Here is a 20,044-nt window from a genome sequence, read left to right as displayed (position 1 = left end):
ACTTTCAAAGTTATCATCCATCCATTATCGAACCATTCTATCGAATTCAGGGTCGCGGGGGAGACAGAGCCTATCCCAGCAAGCAACACACACAAGGCGGGGTACACCCTGGATGGGACACCAGTCCATCGCAAGGTACACACGGCACAGACGCACACAATCACACCTGGGCCAAGTTTCCCAGAAGCCACTTAACCTCCCAGTATGGCTCTGGACTGTTGGAAGAAACTGGGAACCGGACCACCCGGAGGAGCCCCACGCGAACATGAGGAGAACATGCAGACTCCACACAGACAGCACCTCAGGAATTGAACTCAGGACCCCAGCACTGAGAGGCAGCAAGACTAATAGTGAAAAGTAAAATATAACAGTGCAACAATGCCCCTTGGTGTGACAACAGTTCTATACAATAATAATTCCTTACACTTGCACAGCACTTTTCTGGACACTCCACTCAAAGTGCTTTACAGGTAATGGGGATCCCCTCCACCACCACCAGTGTGCAGCCTCACCTGCATGATGCAGCGGCAGCCATAGTGCGCCAGTACGCAGGGGTAACACCCCTACTCTTTTTGAGAAACGCCCTGGGACAGAGTATCTTTCTTTTCTTTTCAGGAGGGAATAAACCTATTACTTAGCCTACGCATGCTGACACAGCTACCCACCTGAACTAGTTCGTGTCTATGGTAAATATAGCCGTTTCTTTCGGCTCCTGAAGTGGTGCATCGTATGAAAACAAAATATATTCTGAGCTTTGCGACTTCTAACATTTTAAAATGTACATGATTTCCGAAAGCGCCTTGCTAGTACACTTATGGTTTTTTTTCTTGACGAAAGCAATGCGCTTGCTTGGGGAGAAAAAGCTTGGTATTTTTAATTTAAAAAAATCACACCTCCTTAGCATGTTCGAAATCATCACTAACGTCGCTTCCCAAGCGTCGCACTGACAGTATAACAAGACTAAACCCTTCACATGCGCGTTCCCGCTAGGGTCTGCAAGGGCTCAGGGTGTCTAGTCGATTTCCGATATCACGTGACCCCAAACGCTAACCCCGCCCCCCTTGCGTGCGCGTGCGCAAGGAGAGCACGCTTCGACGTGACGCAACTGGCCGACCGTCCAATGAGACGCGAGCGTGTAATGTTTGAAATTGTAGTTGAGCAGTTGAGAGAAATAGTTTTCTTTTAGGGCAGCGTGTTAATTTCTTATTATTTTTATTTATACGGCTAACAGAAGAACTCCAGAGCTCATCCGAAAATAGCAGGCCCGGTATGATCTTTACTACGTGGCTTTAAGTCATTTATGAATTCATTTAGTATAATAAAGTAAATATACGTTCGCTGACATTTAGGCTGAGAAATCCTCTAGTGGCTCCGGGGAGGTAGTCACCGTAAATATTGTTGTTATAATCTTGTAATGTTAGTAAGTATTGTTGTAGACATTATAAAAAACGTAAAATCTGCTTTAAGCTACTTCGTGAATAATGTATGTTATTAAACTTTTGACTTTTGACTTTCTAAGTACCATGATTAGAGTCTGTATAAATAAAAAAACATTGCCCGAAGTACAGAAATTAAAATGATATATGTATATGTATTTGTTTTGCTTGCTGTAACGGACTGTTACTTGTCGACCGGAGTCAAACGACATCTTCACACTTCTTTCTAGGTAGAATAACAGCCACACAAATGACTACGAGGAGAAGGTCGTCGATGAATATTGGAGTCGGAGAGGAAGGCTTTGGTGTAAGAAGGAAATGGGGCTTGTAGCTGCACTTCGTTAAAAGGCGATTAGACTGTGAACCGACTGGAGTGCCGGAATTTTAGTGTTGTGTCGTTTAGAAACCCATCTTAATCTTTCTGTCTCTAAAAGATAACAGTAGAAGGTCGAGTGGTCTCGTTTTGGGTTAGCAGTGTCCTAGTCCAGTGTGAACCCTTTATTTTCTCACAGTATTAACACTTAACTACAGTATTTAGGTTTGTCTTGAATGGAACCAACCCATTGTATAAAATCTTGCCTCCACTGCGCAGAGTTGTCAGACCTGAGCTGGAACGAATGCATTTCTGGAGGGTTTTGTCCTTTTAACAAAATGGAAGATGATGTACATTGTATAACTTCGGGTTTTTTAAGTAGTTGGACCATGCTGGGTGGCCTGGGGACCTTTTCAGTCTTCGTTCGTGGCTTTATAGGAAAGAATAAGAGAGAAAAAAGGTTTTAAAGGAAGAAAGACATGTTTTGACCCACACCAACACAGTCCGTGGCATGCCAGCAACTTTACCTGCTAAAATCCGTGTCTTCTTCTATTTGAGGAATGGCGTAGAAGCACGAGTTCAGGAAGTTTACGATGTGGGATAAGCTCCTTGAAAAAGGAACACTCCGTAAGGGTTTACATGGGAGGGTAACTACTTGTGCTGAAGCAGAAGTAACTTTGCAGTGTGCGTCATGACATTTGATGGGTTCGGTTAGCAAGGTGGGAAAAGAACCCACCAGGTTTGGGAAAGCTGAACTAATCGCACGTCTCATGAGCCTTGTTCCTGGGTATGCAGGCATTTCATGTAGAATAAGGTGATTAGAAAATAGTGGTGCAAATATTTCAGTGTAATTTACCACATGAGCATTTTAATCCTTTAATGCATTGGTCATGTGTCAGATCAAGGATTGCATGTTGTCTGGTATTTGTATTACGTTCCGTTTCTGTGTACTTGTTTTTACCATTTTCTCCTGGCTAATTGTAATTGGCTAACCCTTTGACTCCCTGACACGCTCCAGCCTCAAGGCAAGTCAATGGAGAGGACCCCTTTAAAGAGCTTCCAGAATGGTCTCTGCGCCTCGTCGTCCACACTCACACCCCTGTTCAGCAAACTCAAGATAAAGGTATGGTGTCACAGTTGGGCAGGGCACTCGGTTATCAATCGGACCAATCGGATCAATGGGGGGGGGGAATGAATTGATATTGAATATTTTATTCTGTCTTTTGTATTAAGATTTCCTTTTCATAATTGTATGAAGGAGTCTGGTATTTGTGGGATATGGATCTGCTGGGGTGTTAGTAGGGAAATGAGAAATAAAGTAAGGAATTTCTTAGATTCTCCACCTGGAACGCTTAGTCCGGAATATGACTGAGTCATTATATCAATTATTTTTTTATTTAATAAAAGTTCTCTAATACAAGGGAACTGGTATGTTTGTGTTACTGTGAATGTCTCCTGGAGAAGGTAGTTAAATATAGAAAAACAAACTGTTGATGTTGATGGATTTCACCTTTTTTTTTTTTTACAGGAGAATAAAAAGCACTTGAATTTGAACTCCATGCCTAGTTGCCCCGTTTCAAGAATCGATTTTAGTACCGAGGCTGCCAGGAAGGCCAGTGCTATTGAATCCCACCTGCAGCCTCTGGGAGAAATGGGAGAGTTCAAGGAGAACGCAGAGCCACTCAGAGTAACGGAAGATGATCGATGTTCCCTGGAATACCGCTTCCCAGATTCCCTTCCCGTCCTGCCCGCTGTCGGTCTGCCCCAGTCGGAGGCAGTAAGCACCCAGCCGCTGCCAGGCCGCGGAACTGCAGAGGAGACCTACGTTGTAGATGAGTCCCCAGTTGACACCGTACCCGGTGTGACCACAGGGAGAGTCCGTGACCGTGACGAGGCGTCACAGGGCAATGTGACGGAACATCTCTCCGGTGACTCCCCACCAGTTCCGAAAGCGGACTCTCCCGGTGAGATCAACAGCACTATGGATGCCGTCAGCTTAGAGTTCCTTGGAGCAGATGTAGAGATTTGGGACCTTCCTGAGGCTTCGGACGGGACAACTCCAGATTCTACTGTGGGACAAGCAAATGGAAGCACGTTCATCGTTCAAGCAAGTGACCCAGAGGAACTACAGACCTTAAATGAAACGACCCACCTGCATGGCACCACTGTCTGTGGAGAAGCGATCAGTGCTCCAGCGAGCCGTTTCGGCAGCAGCAGGGCGGCCGATGGTCATTCCCTTGATATTTCGATGAAGAACGTGAGCTTTTTAAGCGATAACCCTTATGTTGATGCAGCGCACGACTACTGCGTTGCACCAGCTCCTGTCATGCACAAGGCTGGGGGCTCTGAGATTCATCCAGCTGTTCTGTGTTTACTAGAACGCCAGCCAGATACTTTGGAAAACATGCAGAGTGAAGAAGACGATGATGCCTCACCTACTGCTCTTCCAGGCGTCCCAGTAGCACTTAGTTCCCCAATTCGAAACGCATTACCCATGCAGGACCAAACTGACCAGTTTTCCAGCGCTGATACAAAAAACAGCCCTTTTGCAGAAGATCTCCGTGTGAATGCACCAGGAACCGAACAGGCAGAGAGGTTAATGCCACTTGGATGCAGCCCTGTGGCTCCCAAGCAGAGTTCTGCCTCTTTGGCTGAAGGGAGCAGAGTCCTGAGTGTGCCACAAAGCGAGTCCCAGGAAGAAGATTCGGGAATAGGGAACGTGCTGTCGTCGGAGGCAAGGAGCCTGCAGCTTGCAACTGAGGCTGAGGCAGAGCTGCCTTTTGAGGCAGACCCATCAGCCTCTCTTCCCCGTCCATCCCTGGAGGGGTCGATCTCCGAGTCGTTCCAAAACGTTCTGGCGACCCCGGTGGAAAGGGCCCCCGTATTAAGCAGAAGCGTCAGCCTGCTCTTGAAGAGTTTGGTGAATTCTTCCGACAATCAAGCCGCCGGCTCGCCTGCCATCGGAACAGGGCGCGGCTCTGATGGGTGTGACCCCGATCCCAGGTCTCTTAGCCCAGCTGCTGACTCGGAGCACGACTTCTTCGGCAGTGGCAAGAGAAAGCTGGCAAGCCCCGGTGTTGGCAGTCTCAACAAGTTGTGGAGAGCAAGCCCTTACAGCCCTTTCCCTCAGCCGCAGCTGAACTCCACAGCCGCGAGCCTGGGAGTTAAAGAAGACTGGGATGTGAGCATATTATCGGGCTTAGAAGAGAAGCCCGAACCTGTCTCTTCGGTAAAGGTTAATGACGCTCATCCTGTTAAGGCCTCAATAGTGGATAAGCCTGACAAAATGGGGGTGCACGCAGCAGAATCTCTCCCTGGAGGAGGGTGCAGTTTGTCCCGCACCAAGGCCCAGGCCCTGCAACAGCAGCTCCTGCAGATGGCCGAAATCCTGATGTTTCCTTTGCCGTCCGGCGCACAAGGTGCCCCGGCCTCCTCCTCCTCCTCTGTGGAGCTGTGCCCTGTCGGCACCTGTACCACCCCTGTGCACCGGACTGAACGAAGCGTCAACACGTCGTGGGTGTTTGAGAGGAAGAGGGAGATCTCGGTGGCCGAAATGGGGACCAACACGGATTCTCTGCTGTGGAAGTGAGTTCCGCTTTCTTAGTTTCGTTCCAGTTGTAAGCCTCCCGTTCCCAGATCTTCTTCAGTGCTGGTTAAAGCGTGACTCTGTCCTGCTTCAGGAGGATAATTCCCACTGCCTTCTTTAGAAGCTTTGATGGTCATATTTTTATATTTAAGATGTTGTTTGGAGCTGCATGTTAAGGGCTCGATGGTATTGTCTTGCAGTATTTTCATGACTGCAGTGTAATCTGTGTAGTCCTTTCCCACAGGAATATACAACAGGAATTCAGGCCTGTAAGGCGGAAAACTTGGAGAAGTGAGCGCGTGCCGTCTGGTGACGTGTGCATCCTTTTCACAGCCTTCCTGACCCTGAGAGCCTTCAAGCCCTCCCCCGGGCGGACCTGGAGATGCGACTGACCTCAGCCCTGATCGTGATGGAGGCCTTGTCGCAGCAGGTGGCCAGTGCGAGGGCCCGTGGCCAGGAGGTGCGCCCGGGACCGTCCAGTCTGAGGGAGACGTTTGTGCAGACGGACCTCACTGAGCTCAGCCAAGTGGAGCACGACAAGGTGAGAGAGGCTTCTGTTCACATTCCAGTAAGAGGTTTGACCCCCAGACGCATCGGAAATATCTTGAATGTAACACTTACATCCTCTTTCCATGATAACGTTCCTGTGCAGCATCATAGCTGTAATCCAGGTTGATTATCATCTGTACAGTTGAGCAGGTCTTGATTGATCCACTTCATGCCAGAATGTAAATGGCAGTTATGGTACAACCTGGCCAATTGTGCCAGGTTACCTTCTTATTATTTTAATGAGGTGCCACGTCTCGTTTTTCATTTGTGTTTATATAAAGGGATAAAATGCTCATTACCTGAATGGCTGCACCCCAGTATACATTTGAGAATGCATTCTAGAAAAGGGCACCTTGTAGCCAATCAACTGAAAGCCGATCAATTTTTTTAAGACAAAAGGGTCAGAGATGAGGTTTTGGAAATCATACTATGTGATTGTGTGACTGTTTCTAGCATTTAAGTACATTTTATATGGTCACTGCGCCCAACGAAAGAAAATTGTTCTTAGAAATGTTCTATTCGTGCAATAAAACAAATTAGCCTGTTAGTTTTTGTAGGTCTCTGCGGTATATTACTTTACAGTAGTAGAGACGCGGACTGGAGCTTGTTGTTGTTTAGGGGTATTTTTGCCAGATTATTGATTATTGCTTATTTAACAATAAGGAATGCATGACACTTAACTGCCTGTGCACTGTAGATTGCATGTTTACGAATAAAGAGTGGTAAAACGCATTGTATTGGAGTTTTTGAGTGGAAGTAAAAACGCTGTCTGCAACGTGAAGTACTTCCACGCCGTTGTGTGGCGAATGCTGCCTTATGACTTGAGTGCCAGAGTGGCGCGTTTGCAGGTCTTGGCATAGAATCGGCGGGCGCAGGTGCACCACCTTGCAGGGGGCACCTGTAAATGCGTGCTGCTGTGTGGTGTTGGCCCGCAGGTGGAGCAGCAGTACCAAGAGCTGTACGTGGGGGCCGTGCAGCGCGTCCGGTCCCTGGAGCTGCCTCAGGAAGAACTCCAGGCTCTCCTCCAGAGGCTGAAGGACGTCCGGGATGAAGTGGTGAGCAGCTCCTGCGCTTGGAGGAAAATGTTTTTTTTCATCAAGGAAAAACTTCTTTTATTAAAACATTTTTCAGACCCATATAGAAAAACGTGTTGTCTAATTTTGGTGCCTGTTAATTTGTCATGAAATCCCCCCCCCCCCCCAGTGCTAAAAAATGCTGGTTAAAAAGCAGTGCCGTCTTTACCTTGATGCGTGATGGCAGGAATGTCAGAGTCGTTTGTAATGATTTTGTGTTGACAGTTTTCCATGAGCACGGATACTGCAGCTGCCCTCACTATGGCTCAAGAAACATTTGACCTCAGCAAAGCAAATCAAGACGCCTCTGCCACGCAGGTACGCTCGCTGTCCTCAGCCAAGATGGATAGGGTAAGGGGGGCGATTTAAGGAATGTGCGTTTGCCTACAACAGGCTGAGCACAACTGGGGTGGGCGGGTGTATGTGTTGTGAAAGACCTCAAGCTTTTGAAAACCTCATTTTAATTGTTCAGCGCCTGCAAACTTGCAAGCACAGCTCCTGGCAGAACATGTACTGTCTTCCTGGGGAATCTGTCCGTGTCTGTGCTTCTCGAATTTGCTTAAGGTCCTAAAACACTTAGCGATTCCATATCTTAGTCGTGTGCATTTATAAGCACAGGGGCAGCAGGGTCAGCACTGCTGCCTCACAGCACTAGGGTCCTGGGGTCAATCCAGATCTGTCTGGAGTTTGTATGATCTCTCCAGGTTTCTAGTTGGTTTCCTCCAGGTGCTCTAGCTTCCTCTCGCAGCCCAAAGAGATGCTGATAGGTTAATTGGCTTCTTGGCAGGTTGGCTGTGTCGCCTGTGTCCGTGTGCTTCCTTGTGTCCTTTGCCCTGCCCCCCTGATATGGAAGAAGCCGTTAGGTGGATGGAGTTATAAGTGCTAAGGGTGAAAAGAGCTAGAACTTATAGGAGTGGAACCATTTCATCTACAACTGAGTTGCACCACCATTCTGTGCATGCAGCCCACTGTACAGCAGATGAGGTGTGGAAGTGTGAGATGGCTTCACGGGTTGAGTTAAGTCCAATTGTACACGTTTGGAGTGAAAATAACATGGCCACTCCCTGCTCTTTGGAAGAGTGCCTTGGGATCTTTAATGATTGAGCAGTCAGAACCTCTGTTTAACACATCTCATGCAAAGGACAGCATTAGTGTCCCTAAAAATCCAGAAATTCTATTTTAGAGGGAAGAGTGCCACCTACTGGTAGACCAATGCAATTTGAAGCAGTGGAATGACACTGATTCCAGATTTTTTAAAAAAATCTACTTATGCCTGTGAATTACTCAAAGATTCTCCCACCAAAGAGGTCAATTTGGAATTTGGGTTTATAAGTGATCAGCAGACCGAGCTGATGTTTCCTTGTTCCGGCGTTTCAGTCCAGAGGTTTGTGTTTGTGCAGATGTCTCGGATGAAGGGGCTGCATGGAAGGAGCATGGAGATGCTGAGGAAGATGAGGGAAAAGGTCGTGGAGAGCCAGCGCCAGCGGGATGGCGCGAGGCAGCAGGTGGAGGAAGCCCTCAGGGCTAAGGAGGCGGTAAGCTTCTGTTTTTCTCCCATCGCTGCATCCAGACTCGGGGCTCCCTGCCCGACAGCAGTAGCCCAGGGGTCCAGGGAAAAGGACACAAGACCCAGAAATGCTGATGTTAAAGAAACGCTTAAATGATGCAAAATAAGCTTACAAATACAGATCTAGGAATTCTTTCTGAAACAGCACACCTTGCCCTACATAAAGTAAATTGCAAAAGTGTAAGAATCTTCCATCAGTACATAGCATAAAATTACAGGAATGCACAACATAATTTCTTCAGTTATCAGTTTTATAAATGCATGCACCTTTGGAATTCTCGGCCAGCTTACTTGTGGCCTTTTTGTCTTTTAACGAGGGGGAGCCCCACAGTGATTATAAGCGCGCGCTGTCTGACCCTGACCCCCTCTCTGCTTGTCTGCCCAGGCCCATGCTGTCGCTGAGGCCCTGAGGTGCCACTCCGCCGCCCGGATCAGAGAGCTGGAGCAGAGCGTGGGCTCGCACCAGGAGCTCGTCGCCGCCCTCAGACTGGCACGCCCGGAGCAGGTACCCCCAGCGTCCTCTGCCACAGCCAGCGTGCACCCAGCGCCCCCCTGTTGGTAGTTTTGGGGTGGAGTTGGGTTTGAATCTTTTACCTGCTTGTGGTCCTGTTCTGTTCTACCTCTGCTTACATTAACACACTGGTGTTATTAATTTGTTAACACCAGCCTCTGTTTTGGTTTTATCTGAGGATGCCCTCAATGATGGAGTTGCAGAATCACTCCAGTCCTTTGAAGAGCTCTGTGAAGCAATGAAGTCCGATGGCCTGCAGATGAGAGAGCAGGTGAGTGGCAGGGTGGGTGATACAGCTCAGTGTTCATAAGAAAATGTGGGTTGACAGGAGCTTGCCTGTAGTCTGAAGAGAGGCTTGACATTGTCAGAATCCACTTCCAAATCCTGCCCGCTTTTCTCTGGTTTCTTTTGTGGTGCTTTCTGATGATGTAAACTTTCCTTTTAAGGATTTTGCGTGCTGGTATCAGGTTCTCTCATAGTCTTCTCCGTTTGTGAATGAAAAGGTTTTTTTTTTCCCCAACCGGTCAGTGTAGGAAATTTCCTTCAGTCCCAGAATACCTCTGGCTGCTCTTCTCTGGACTGATTTCAGCATGGCAGTATTTCGATAACATGGTGACCGAAAATTTGACACAGTATTGTGAAAAAGGATTTAACCATGGATTATACATCTAAGACTTGACTGAAATTCTTCACTTTTAGCTATATATTGGAGCATTTTGTTTGCCTTTTTAATTGTTTCTCCAAATTCTAAAGGCCTAACTGGCATTATAAGGACAGTATTACAAAGGGGGCAGAGGTATTTGCTTTGATCCATATCAGCATTCTGAAATAAAAGCTGAAAGATCGATATTTTATCCAAGCTGATCTCCGAGCTTCGACATGGTTCTATAAAGCGAATAGTAATTTTTATCTATTGGTTCATTTTTTTTGGATAAAGACCAATTTGATTTAAAGCACAGTATGGTCTTAACCTGATGTACGTTGACGGTTATGGATTGAAAGGTCCTTCACTTAGATTGCTATATAAGCAGGCACAAATATAAGTCATTTTCAGCAACAGCATCCAGTAACATGAGTATTGTATAGAAAGGAATTTTTAATTGTTGCTGCTATATTGCAAGATTTTGCATTACAATTGTAATATTGTCAAGAGAGGTAGTGCGATATGATCGAAAGTAGAGAGCAGAAAAGTAGCTCTTGACGGCTGTTCTGTGTTTGTAGTGGACGCATGCTCGAGACCTGCTCAAGCGCATGTTCCCTGTGCTCTCGGCACTGCGCACGAAAACGGATTCTGCCCTGAGGGAGAGGGAAGACATGAGGCTGGACATGGAGAGAGCGAACGAAGAGAGAAATCAGGTGGGGTCATGAAGGCGTGATCCACTGTCCACAGAGTAAATGTTCCTGTGTGTTCAGGTTTATTTTAGTCCCATTTTTGTTTCATTAACGGTAGTCGGTGTAAATACCCTTCCTTTTGTCGCTGACTGAAAAGAAACTAAAATTGTAGGCCACGTGGTAATTAATAATAATAATTAATAATAATTGCTTACACTTATATAGCGCTTTTCTGGACACTCCACTCAAAGCGCTTTACAGGTAATGGGGATCCCCTCCACCGCCACCAATGTGCAGCCCCACCTGGATGATGCGCCAGAACGCTCACCACACATCAGCTCTCAGTGGGGAGGAGAGCAGAGTAATGAAGCCAGTTCAGAGATGGGGATTATTAGGAGGCCATGATTGTTAAGGGCCAATGGGAAATTTGGCCAGGACGCCGGGGTAACACCCCTACTCTTTTCGAGAGACACCCTGGGATTTTTAATGACCACAGAGAGTCAGGACCTCGGTGTTACGTCTCATCCGAAGGACGGCGCCTTTTTACAGTATAGTTTCCCCATCACTATACTGGGGCATTAGGACCCACATGGACCGCAGGGTGAGCGCCCCCTGCTGGCCCCACTAACACCTCTTCCAGCAGCAACCTCCTTAGTTTTTCCCCAGGAGGTCTCCCATCCAGGTGCTGACCAGGCTCACACCTGCTGAGCTCCAGTGGGCTCCAGTGGGCTGCCAGTTGTGAGTTGCAGGGTGATATGGCTGCTGGCTAATTGGTTTGCTGTCTTTGTTGTACAGATACAAGGAGAGCTGGCCCAGTCAGCCTTGAGCCTACAAGATGCAACGCAGGAGATTGGAGACCTGAGACTTAAAGCAACCATTATGAATTCAGGTAAGATCTGTTCCAGCCTTCAGAGTTCTCATTGTAGTATCGCATTCAAATCAACCACCTGTTAATCTTCTCATGTTTTTAAACTGAAACCTCAGTCTTTTATACATTAAGTGGATCTCCTGGAACAGTTAACATGTACATAGTTAACGTGACACGTTTCTTTGTTGTTTTTGTCTATTTTTATTTTGGGAATACGGAAGAGTAGTTGGAGGAGGGGATACTAGCAAATGCTCTATCTCCTGCATGATCTACTGTATGGCCTAGAAATGTATTGATACCTGTCAAAGACTAAACAGTTTAAAAAAAAAGAAAACTAGCGACTTGCCAGTAAGATGTGGAATAAATTCCGTTTATTTGTCATATGCACAAGTGTAATGCAATTCTTATATTGCTATTGATGTGGAGATATTGAGCTGCTGTCTGCCAGCTGGGGGTTGTTTTGCTCTGCTGTTTGCTTCCTTCACTGATGCCCCCCCGTCTGCCGGTGTTCCAGAGCTCACGGTTCTGACCGAGAGGCTGCGGGAGGCCGAACAGGACCGGGCCCTGCTCCAGCGGGAGAATCAGGAGCTGTCCACCAGACTGTCCTCCGCCGAGGCCTGGCAGACCCAGCTGAGCCAGGCCCTCAGTGCAGAGACCGAACGGTGAGGGAGCTTTTTTTTTAAAGATCCTAGTGCAGTCAAAATCCACTGCGTCTTAACTGCTTCATCAGTTCAGTCAATTGTCATGTGCACAAGTGCAGTGAAATGCTTATTTGCATGTATGCTCCAATACAAAGACATTAAGGTAACACCAAAATGCATAAATACAGAAACAGCCACAGCAACAAGAACAAGTTAAGTAAGATGCATCTTAGAGAAGAAAATAAATAAAAACATCACTGTATCAGTGTGAGCCAGTGGTAGGGGTAGAGTTCAGTAATCTGACAGCCTGTGGGAAGAAACTCTCTCCGAGTCTGGACGTTCGTGCCTTTATGCTCCTATAACCCTCACCAGAGGGGAGGAGGGAGAAAAGTGAGACGCCAGGATGATCCTTAACGATACTTACAGCCTTCCTGAGACCGCGAGTAGTAACAATGTCTGAAATAGAGGGGAGCTGTACTACAGTGATGGACTGGGCTGACGTGATCACCCCCTGTAACAACAAGCTGCTGCCAAAGCACACTGTGATCCCACACTCTCAATAGCACACCTGTAAAGTGTGGTAAGGACAGTTGAAGACTTTTTCAGCTGTTTGAGGAAGTAAAGGTGTCATTCTCACTGGAGCTACAAAGAAGGCACATGCTGGGACCACGTTAAATCACTAGTGATGAAGGTGAATGTGGCTCAGATACGCCTTAAGTGGTTGTTAAGTTTGCGTGTTAACAGAGAGGTGTGGCCTTGGAAAAGCGATATTGTGATTAACTCGGTGGCCGACATCATCGCACAGCTTCACCTCCCAGACTGCTCACGCTTGCTTTGTTTTCAGGTTTCAGCTGTCAGTGGAACAAAACCAGCAGTCGTCCGAGTATATTCATAGGTGAGCAAAAGAAGTTACTGGAGTTCTTCCACAGCACCAGCTTCTTATGTTCTGAGGTGTATGTTAGGATTGGTACAGATCTAGTGTGGTTTTTTTGGTTGGATTCCATCCATTGGTGTTTATATTTTTGGAAATGTCGTTCTACCTTACTTTAAACATTTTATCGGCTCTGCACAGTTCAGATTTGAATGAGATAAAATGCTGGCACATAGTTTTCATGAGCAGCTAAGACTGTAGCTGTCTGTATTCTGTGTCCATTTGTTTGGTAAATGACTGCATTAGTCTTTTCCTTGATTTGAACGTTTTAACAAATCGTCGATTTGATGAGGCTGAAAGCACAAATCGGAGTATAGTAAAATTCCATTTGTTTCCCTGGCCAAGACTGGAGTCCATGTTTGCAGAGACCCAGCGGCAGGTCGACGAGCTAACATCGGCTGTGGAAGGGCGAGACGCCCAGCTGTCCAGCCTGCAGAAACAGCTGGACAGGCAGAGCTCCGAGCTCGAGCACCAGGAGAAGCTGCAGGCACAGCTGTCTGCCCTGAAGGAGATGAATGAGGTAGGACACTGAAGTGGCTTGGGTGGCTACCTTTTAATGTTACACAAGAGATTTATAAGATCACTTTATTAGGCACATACAATTTCTTGCATTAGGGATTTGTCTTCTCGCATACCCAGCTTTCTCTCCATGAGACACACGGACAGGGAGAGAAGCTGGGGGTCAGAGCGCAGGGTCAGCCATTTATACGGCACCCCTGGAGCAGCTGGGGTGAAGGGCCTTGCTCAGGGGCCCAAGAGAGTAGGATTCCTCTGCCGGCCGCAGGATTTGAACTGGCAACCTTCCAGCCACAGGCCCAGATCCTTTGCCACAGTGCCACCTCTCCGCCCCATCAAACGAGCAGATTTGATGTTGGTGTGACATTTTGACATTCTGCTGGCAGTGTGAGCAGCTTTAAGGCTGCCGACAGTGAAGGTAGTGAGAGCAGCCTCTTCACTGGGGTTCCTATGGGGTCACTACATTTCCCCTCGTTGTTCCGCCCAGTTCCTTCAGGAAGAGAACACGCTGTCCAGGGAGCAGGTGGCGGAGAGCGAGACGATGGTCAAGTCTAACCTGCAGGCTCTGAGGCAGCGCAACCTCGAGTGTGAAGACCTGAGGCGGAGAGTGGCTGAAATGAGGTAGGGAAGGGAAGTTTGCTCAGTTTCAGAAACGTCTGGATGCTTTCAGACCTTCCTATTTTGTCTAGTAATATGAATGGTTGTTGTATATTATAACCTGGATGTTCTGTTTAACGTGTACAGGACATTTTATATGATCTAAGCATTGTTTTTATTTTGACAGTTATTTATATATATATGCTTGAAACAAAGGTTATTGCTACAGGGTTAAAGCAATAGAGAATTGAAGCAAGATGTACATTCATAACAATTTCATCCCAAGATTGTAACTAAAACCGAGGTCCTGAATCTCTGTGGTCATTAAGAATCCCAGGGCGTCTCTCGAAAAGAGTAGGGGTGTTACCCCAGCGTCCTGGCCAAGTTTCCCCCCGGCCTTTACCAGTCATGGCCTCCTAATAACCTCCATCTCTGAACTGGCCCCTCCCCCAGGGCGGAACAGGAGAGCCTGCAGGAGGAAGTGGACAGCACCAGGGCGCGGGCCCGCAGCATGCTGCTGAGCATGGGGGAGCAGCTGAGCCAGTCCTGCTCCGAGGCCAGACTGCTGCACGACAGGCTGCAGGGCCTGGCCGACCAGCTGAAGGCCGCTCTCAGGAAACAGGTAAAGCATCCGAGAGCATTTAATCCATCGATAAACCGGCGCGGAGGTGGCATGCCTGGTGGTAGTGATGTTCACTGTGGCAGTATCTACTTATTCCTTTGCAGCTAGCGTGCCGACGTGGATCCATGCGCTAACCTCCGATGTTAAACTTGTGGCGTTAATCGGTTGTCTGCTTCAGGGCCGCCATGTTCCCGTTGAAAGTCGTCTTGAACGTGTTTGTGTTTAGAAACCGGACACCCCTGGCATGCTGCCCACACACAAGTCGGGCAACACTGCGGGCTCCTTCGTGGGCTCTGTGCTGGAGGCCGTCCACGATGAAGACGACGACGACTCTCCTGGTGACGGGCGAGGCGATGGCGTGGCAGACCCAGGTACGAGACTGCCAGGGAGTCCCGCAGAGAAGGGCCTGTGAAGGAAAAAAAAAACTCTTCAATATTCAGTGTTGAGCTTTCTCTTGTAAAACAACACGACAAAAATCAAGGCGAATCAGAGAACCGCAGTGCGCGATATAAGGACTGCTGGAAGACGAGCACTTGGCCTAGCGGTCCGAATCCAATTGTGGTCACCATGTCGCCTCTACAGGTCTGGAAGCGATGCGCTGGGGTGCCTTAGAAGTTGGGAGCGGAGCCTTTGTCCCCATTATTCCAAAGAAGGCCGAAGGTTCGAGATCTGTCCGGAATGAGTGGTTCTGAATGAACACCCCCGTTGTGTTAATTTGCACCTGTCTAACGAGCCTCATTGTTCTCCGTCCCCCCCCCTGCAGAAGTGGAGGAGCGCGGGCTGCTGCAGGTGCTGTCGGGAGTGGGGGAGACAGTCTCGGAGCTGTTTTCCGTCGTCTCCCAGCTCCAGGCCCTGAAGGCCGCCGAGCAGGAGGAGATGCAGCAGACGATGTGAGCAGCTGGTGGGGATGATGGACTTGATCAATCACTGTAGGGCAAGAGCGCCTGATCAATCACTGCAGGGAAAGCGCAACATTATCCTTGGGCAGAGGACAAAGTCAGTCACGAGCAGAACCACCAAAAATCATTTCTATCCAACTGTATTTTATTATATTTCAGTAAAAAGTATGGAGATTGGAATCTTTTTTTAATGTTTGTAATTTTTGCTTGACAGTTTAAAAAATCACTTGAAGATCAGACCACCGAGCTCTGTGTGACCTATTTAGTGTATTGGGAATCTCAGGAGGGAGTAATCTTAATAGATATGAAAATTGAAGACTTTTTTTTTCCCCTCCGTCGTTACTTTAATTCACTAATTGCCTAATTCACTGGAGAGTGAAGTCTGTAAATGGGATGGTGGGTCTCAATAGATTTTAGACCCAAATTTCTGAACCTTGGATGAGGATGGCATCTGCGAAACGCGCACCTCTTCCTAGCGCCATTGTCGCCAGCGAATTGGTCCAGGTCAGTGCATGAACTGCTTGATGTTGTTTCAGCACCAAGCTCCAGGATGAGAGAGAGGATCTTGAGCAGAAATACACCTCTGAGGTCTGTGACCTGAAAGACCAGATTGAACTCCTCCAGATTGAGGTGCAGAAGGCCAATTTGATTTTCCAGTACAAGGCTGAGGTGAGCTGTAAAAATACTATGTTTTCCTGTTGGCGTGAGACTTGAACCGGCAGTTCAACAAAGGTCAAACAAAGTAGTCAAAGCAGTAATTGCAAGCAACAGGAGGCCATTTGAGCTAATTAATCCCAGAATCTTACCCAGCCCTTTACAAGAAGCCAGGATATTGGCTTCACAACACAGTTGTGGGAATTTGGAACAATACCTTTATGTAAAGAAGTGCCTCCCATTCTCAGTTTTATTTTTTAAAATGTCACGTCTTAACATTGAACTTTGTTCTGTGGGTCGTATTTCATGGTAGCCCGTTATTTCTGTCCCTCCCACACAGAAGGAAAAAGAGACGAAGAAACTGTCTGAGGACCTGATGGAGTACAGACAACTCTATCAACAGCAAAAATCTGAGAATGCCGTAAGGACGTCTGCCCGATTCCCCCTAATTAATCCCCCCGTTCTTGAAGACTTGTTCACTGAAATTATTTCCAAAAAAGGCTGTGGGTAGCAGTCTTGTGGGTTAAATTTCCTGTTAAGTATGTTTCTCTCTGCCTGATGCTTGTCTCTAGCTCTCATAACATGGGGTTTTTTTTTTGGTCACCTGACATTTGTCCTTTATCGGTGGCGATGACCGTGATCAGTAGCTTTCTGTTTAGATAAAAGGCACAGATAGCTCTATTACTAATGGATCGGAAGGCATTTAGAGACTTGGCTGTTTTGAAAGGCCCAAGAGGGGGGGGAGAGAGAGAGAGAGAGAGCATCTTGTCACATTAATTTACGCCACTGCAGTGACTCAGCAGGCAGTGCAGATGGGCCAGAGCTCGAACACTTGAGAGCTGGGTGGGCACAGTACCACACCACTCCATCCAGGCCTGTGCATTTGCTCTTGGCACCTGTTCCTGCAGGTCTCGGTAATGGTTGGCTATTATTATTATTATAGAATTATGTGCAACAGAAGATAGGAGGCTGAGCGGATCCGAAGAAAACATGCACGCTGAGCTGCTCAAGCTTTTAAAAAATATATTTTTTTTTAATTCAATGAATTCCTGCATACATTTTAAGACTAATGGGAATCGTAGCAATTGTGTTGATGAATTATTGAAAGCTTTGTGGCGTACTTTCTATGGTCTGTTGCTTTCTTATTGATCTTCCCTCCCTGGCATGTGGTGAATTCTAATGATTGTTCCCACCCTATGACCTTTTTTTCCTGCCCTTGAAAGTACACGAGTTGATTTTTCCAAGAGCAGCTTGCCTGCACTGTTCCTTCATTTCCCAACGTGAAAATCCTGCTCTTGACCTCAATAGCGTGTGACATTCTCTGGTAATCTTAAAATTGCTCTGAGACCTAGGACAGATAGTCTTTCCTCTGTGTATTACAGAGAGGTCCAAGCGTTTGCTGACAGATTTTAAGAACTTGCCTGTGGCATATTTTAACTAATTAATGCATTCTCTTAATGGAGAGATGACTTTTGGGAATAATCTTTTTTTTTTTCCCTCATTCTCGTTTATATTCCCGTTCACTGCAATTTATGGTACCAGGGATTTTGTTAAATTTAAATTCTGGTAGTTATGAGAGGTCGGATAGGTGGGTTTTTTTTCCATGGGGGGTGGGTTTTTTTATTCAGCGGTATATCTAATGGGGGGGGGAGACTTAAATCTCTTTGGATAGATGCTGTTGGACATGTGCACAGTACCTTTGTGTGTGCCACAGATCCTGCACGAGGAGCAGATGCAGCTGGAGAGGTCTCTGAAGACGCTCCAGGTGGAGGCCCAGGCGATGAAGGAGGAGCTATCCCATGTTCAGCAGGGCTCAGGACAGGGGCCCTCCTCCTCCCTGCAGGAGAAGATCTTGCTGCGCAAGGAGGCAAGGCTCAGAACGGCAGGGGCGCTGCAAAAGAGACGTGGGCTCCGCCGCATTCGGAAACGCCCGGTTTCAAGATGGCGTTTGGCCCTCCCTCCGCGGGATGGGGCCTGGGGCTTGCAGCTCTGACGGCTACAGCTCAGCCTCGCTTGTTCATGTTCTTGCCCACCATCTCAATCGAAATTGGCACTGCTGATCAAGGGCCCAGCTGGGGCAGAAACCAGCAGGTTCCAGGGCTTTTCTGAGACCAGAATTGAGCACCGCTGCTATAGAGCGCCCGTGATGGGTTCAGCTTCAGGTCTTTCTGAGCTCTACTTTTTCATCATAGTGAGCAATTAGAAAATTCTGCATTCGCCTGTCCGAACGTTGATGTTTGTCCAGCCCATTTTAGTTGCAGCATAGAAATCATGCTGAATCTTTGCCTTCAGAGGGGTTGTTGCTTTAACACATCTAAATGTATTTGTTTCTTTAGAATCTTCCACTATTTGATTACTTTTCTCCCTTTACCAGCATGGTTGTAACACAAGGTTGTTGTTTTTTTTTTCTTAATACTCCTGCTTCTAGGTGGAATCCCTGAAGTGTAGGGTCATAGAGGTTGAGGAGAGCAAGAGAAAACTTCTTGAGAGAGCCAAGAGACACGTGAGTGTTCAAACGGGCTTTTCAATTTAATCTTCATGTTCACGTCAGGCAGGTCGTCTCCCGGCAGGGCTGCGGCATTCTGGGTGAGACGCCTCCTGAAATGAATTATTCACTCATTCCAGCAAACGGTATACGAAGAGAACCAGCGGAAGTCCTTGCAGGAGCTAAAGACGCTGGATGAGATGATTGAGACTGTGAGGAAGGTGGGTGGGAGCCGGCCTGCTGTGCTGCAGGAATTGGAGCCCTGTAATTGACTTGTCATTTCGATTGTAAATCCTAACAGGGGACCAGCTCACATCTACAAAAATAAGTACTGTTTCAGGTGTGGACTCCCTTTTAGTTCATCTGCTCAAAACTGTCTAGCAGAAGTGAAAAGGGATTTTTTTCCCCCCAAATCGTGAGAAAATGGTGCCATCTGACTGTCCCATTCTGTCTTGCCTGTTTTTATTCATTACTGAAGATTTTCAGTGTCTGATGTTCCCTACCCATCATAGGAGAAATTCTTATTTGATGTATCTGGTTAAATAAAGGATTATATTAATGACTTCGTTGTCATCTCTGAACTGAAACGTCTGTAATTTAGACTGAATATAATGGAGTATTTTTCTTCTTTCAGACCCTGGGCTCTGTTCCTGATCTTGTTGCTGTGTCTCAGGAGCTGCAGGCCTTGAGGGACTATCTTGGTTAGAGTGACATTGAGACTGTGGTTTGTAATTAATGTATATAATGCTCCTCACGTTTGATAATAAAGTTTCTTTTTCAAAGCAAAACTGCACTTTTTTTTATTAATCCTACTGATACCAGCATTTGCTGTCTATATGAAATAATCTTTGCAGCAGAACTCAGATTGTCAGAATTCTCCTTTCCTCATTGACTCATTTTACCAGTTTTTCTTAATCTGTTCAGGGTCATTTCTTTCATATTTTAATTTAGTTGAACTAAATCACCTTGTTTTTGTTCTTAATTGTTTGCTAATTAAAAGTATCTGTAACTCACACAGATCTCTGTCCCTTTGAGGACTGGAGTTTCCCACCTCTCCTCACAACATAGTTCACCAGACCAGTTCAATTCAAGCTCTCCAGTTTTTCAGATCTGTCTTTTATATGGGTTTCAAACTCTCACTTTACAGCTGGAGCTCTGAATAACTTTGGTAATCTGAATTAGGTTAAAGGCCATTAAAAAGGAGAACATTTTGAGTTGACTTGAAGCATTTAACATTCAGATCTGTTAAATATAGGACTGTAATCGCCGGCAAAAAAGATGTGTCCTGCACTCCTGATCAGACCCACTTTCTCCCTGAAATGACCTTTCCTGCAATGGACCTGTAGGGATTTATGACCTGTTGCAGCAGATCCTGTATTGCATGTGTGGGGTTATGAACCCAGTAATAACTGCACATACCCCTTTATTACGATTGCATCACTAATAAAGCTGTGGCTTCAGGAG

General features: G+C 46.8%; 1 protein-coding gene across 1 annotated transcript; it reads left to right on the top strand.

Annotated features, from left to right (window-relative positions):
- The first annotated feature begins 1,122 nt into the window (after positions 1-1,122).
- Positions 1,123-19,368, top strand: spag5 (sperm associated antigen 5). The gene is made up of 26 exons (XM_069184352.1): positions 1,123-1,267; positions 1,667-1,743; positions 2,768-2,872; positions 3,278-5,334; positions 5,669-5,876; positions 6,820-6,939; positions 7,183-7,275; positions 8,358-8,492; positions 8,910-9,029; positions 9,214-9,306; positions 10,257-10,391; positions 11,163-11,256; positions 11,750-11,897; positions 12,721-12,771; positions 13,153-13,327; positions 13,811-13,944; positions 14,374-14,542; positions 14,769-14,913; positions 15,125-15,202; positions 15,306-15,432; positions 15,978-16,110; positions 16,436-16,516; positions 17,810-17,962; positions 18,524-18,598; positions 18,721-18,801; positions 19,215-19,368. Exons 2-26 carry the CDS (start codon positions 1,687-1,689, stop codon positions 19,284-19,286), a joined length of 4,839 nt encoding a protein of 1,612 aa, XP_069040453.1. The 5' UTR covers positions 1,123-1,267; positions 1,667-1,686; the 3' UTR covers positions 19,287-19,368.
- The last annotated feature ends 676 nt before the right edge of the window (positions 19,369-20,044 follow it).

Source organism: Lepisosteus oculatus, chromosome 26 (assembly GCF_040954835.1).
Source record: "Lepisosteus oculatus isolate fLepOcu1 chromosome 26, fLepOcu1.hap2, whole genome shotgun sequence".
Lineage (NCBI taxonomy): Eukaryota > Metazoa > Chordata > Actinopteri > Semionotiformes > Lepisosteidae > Lepisosteus > Lepisosteus oculatus.
This window is presented reverse-complemented; position numbering and strand designations above follow the sequence as displayed.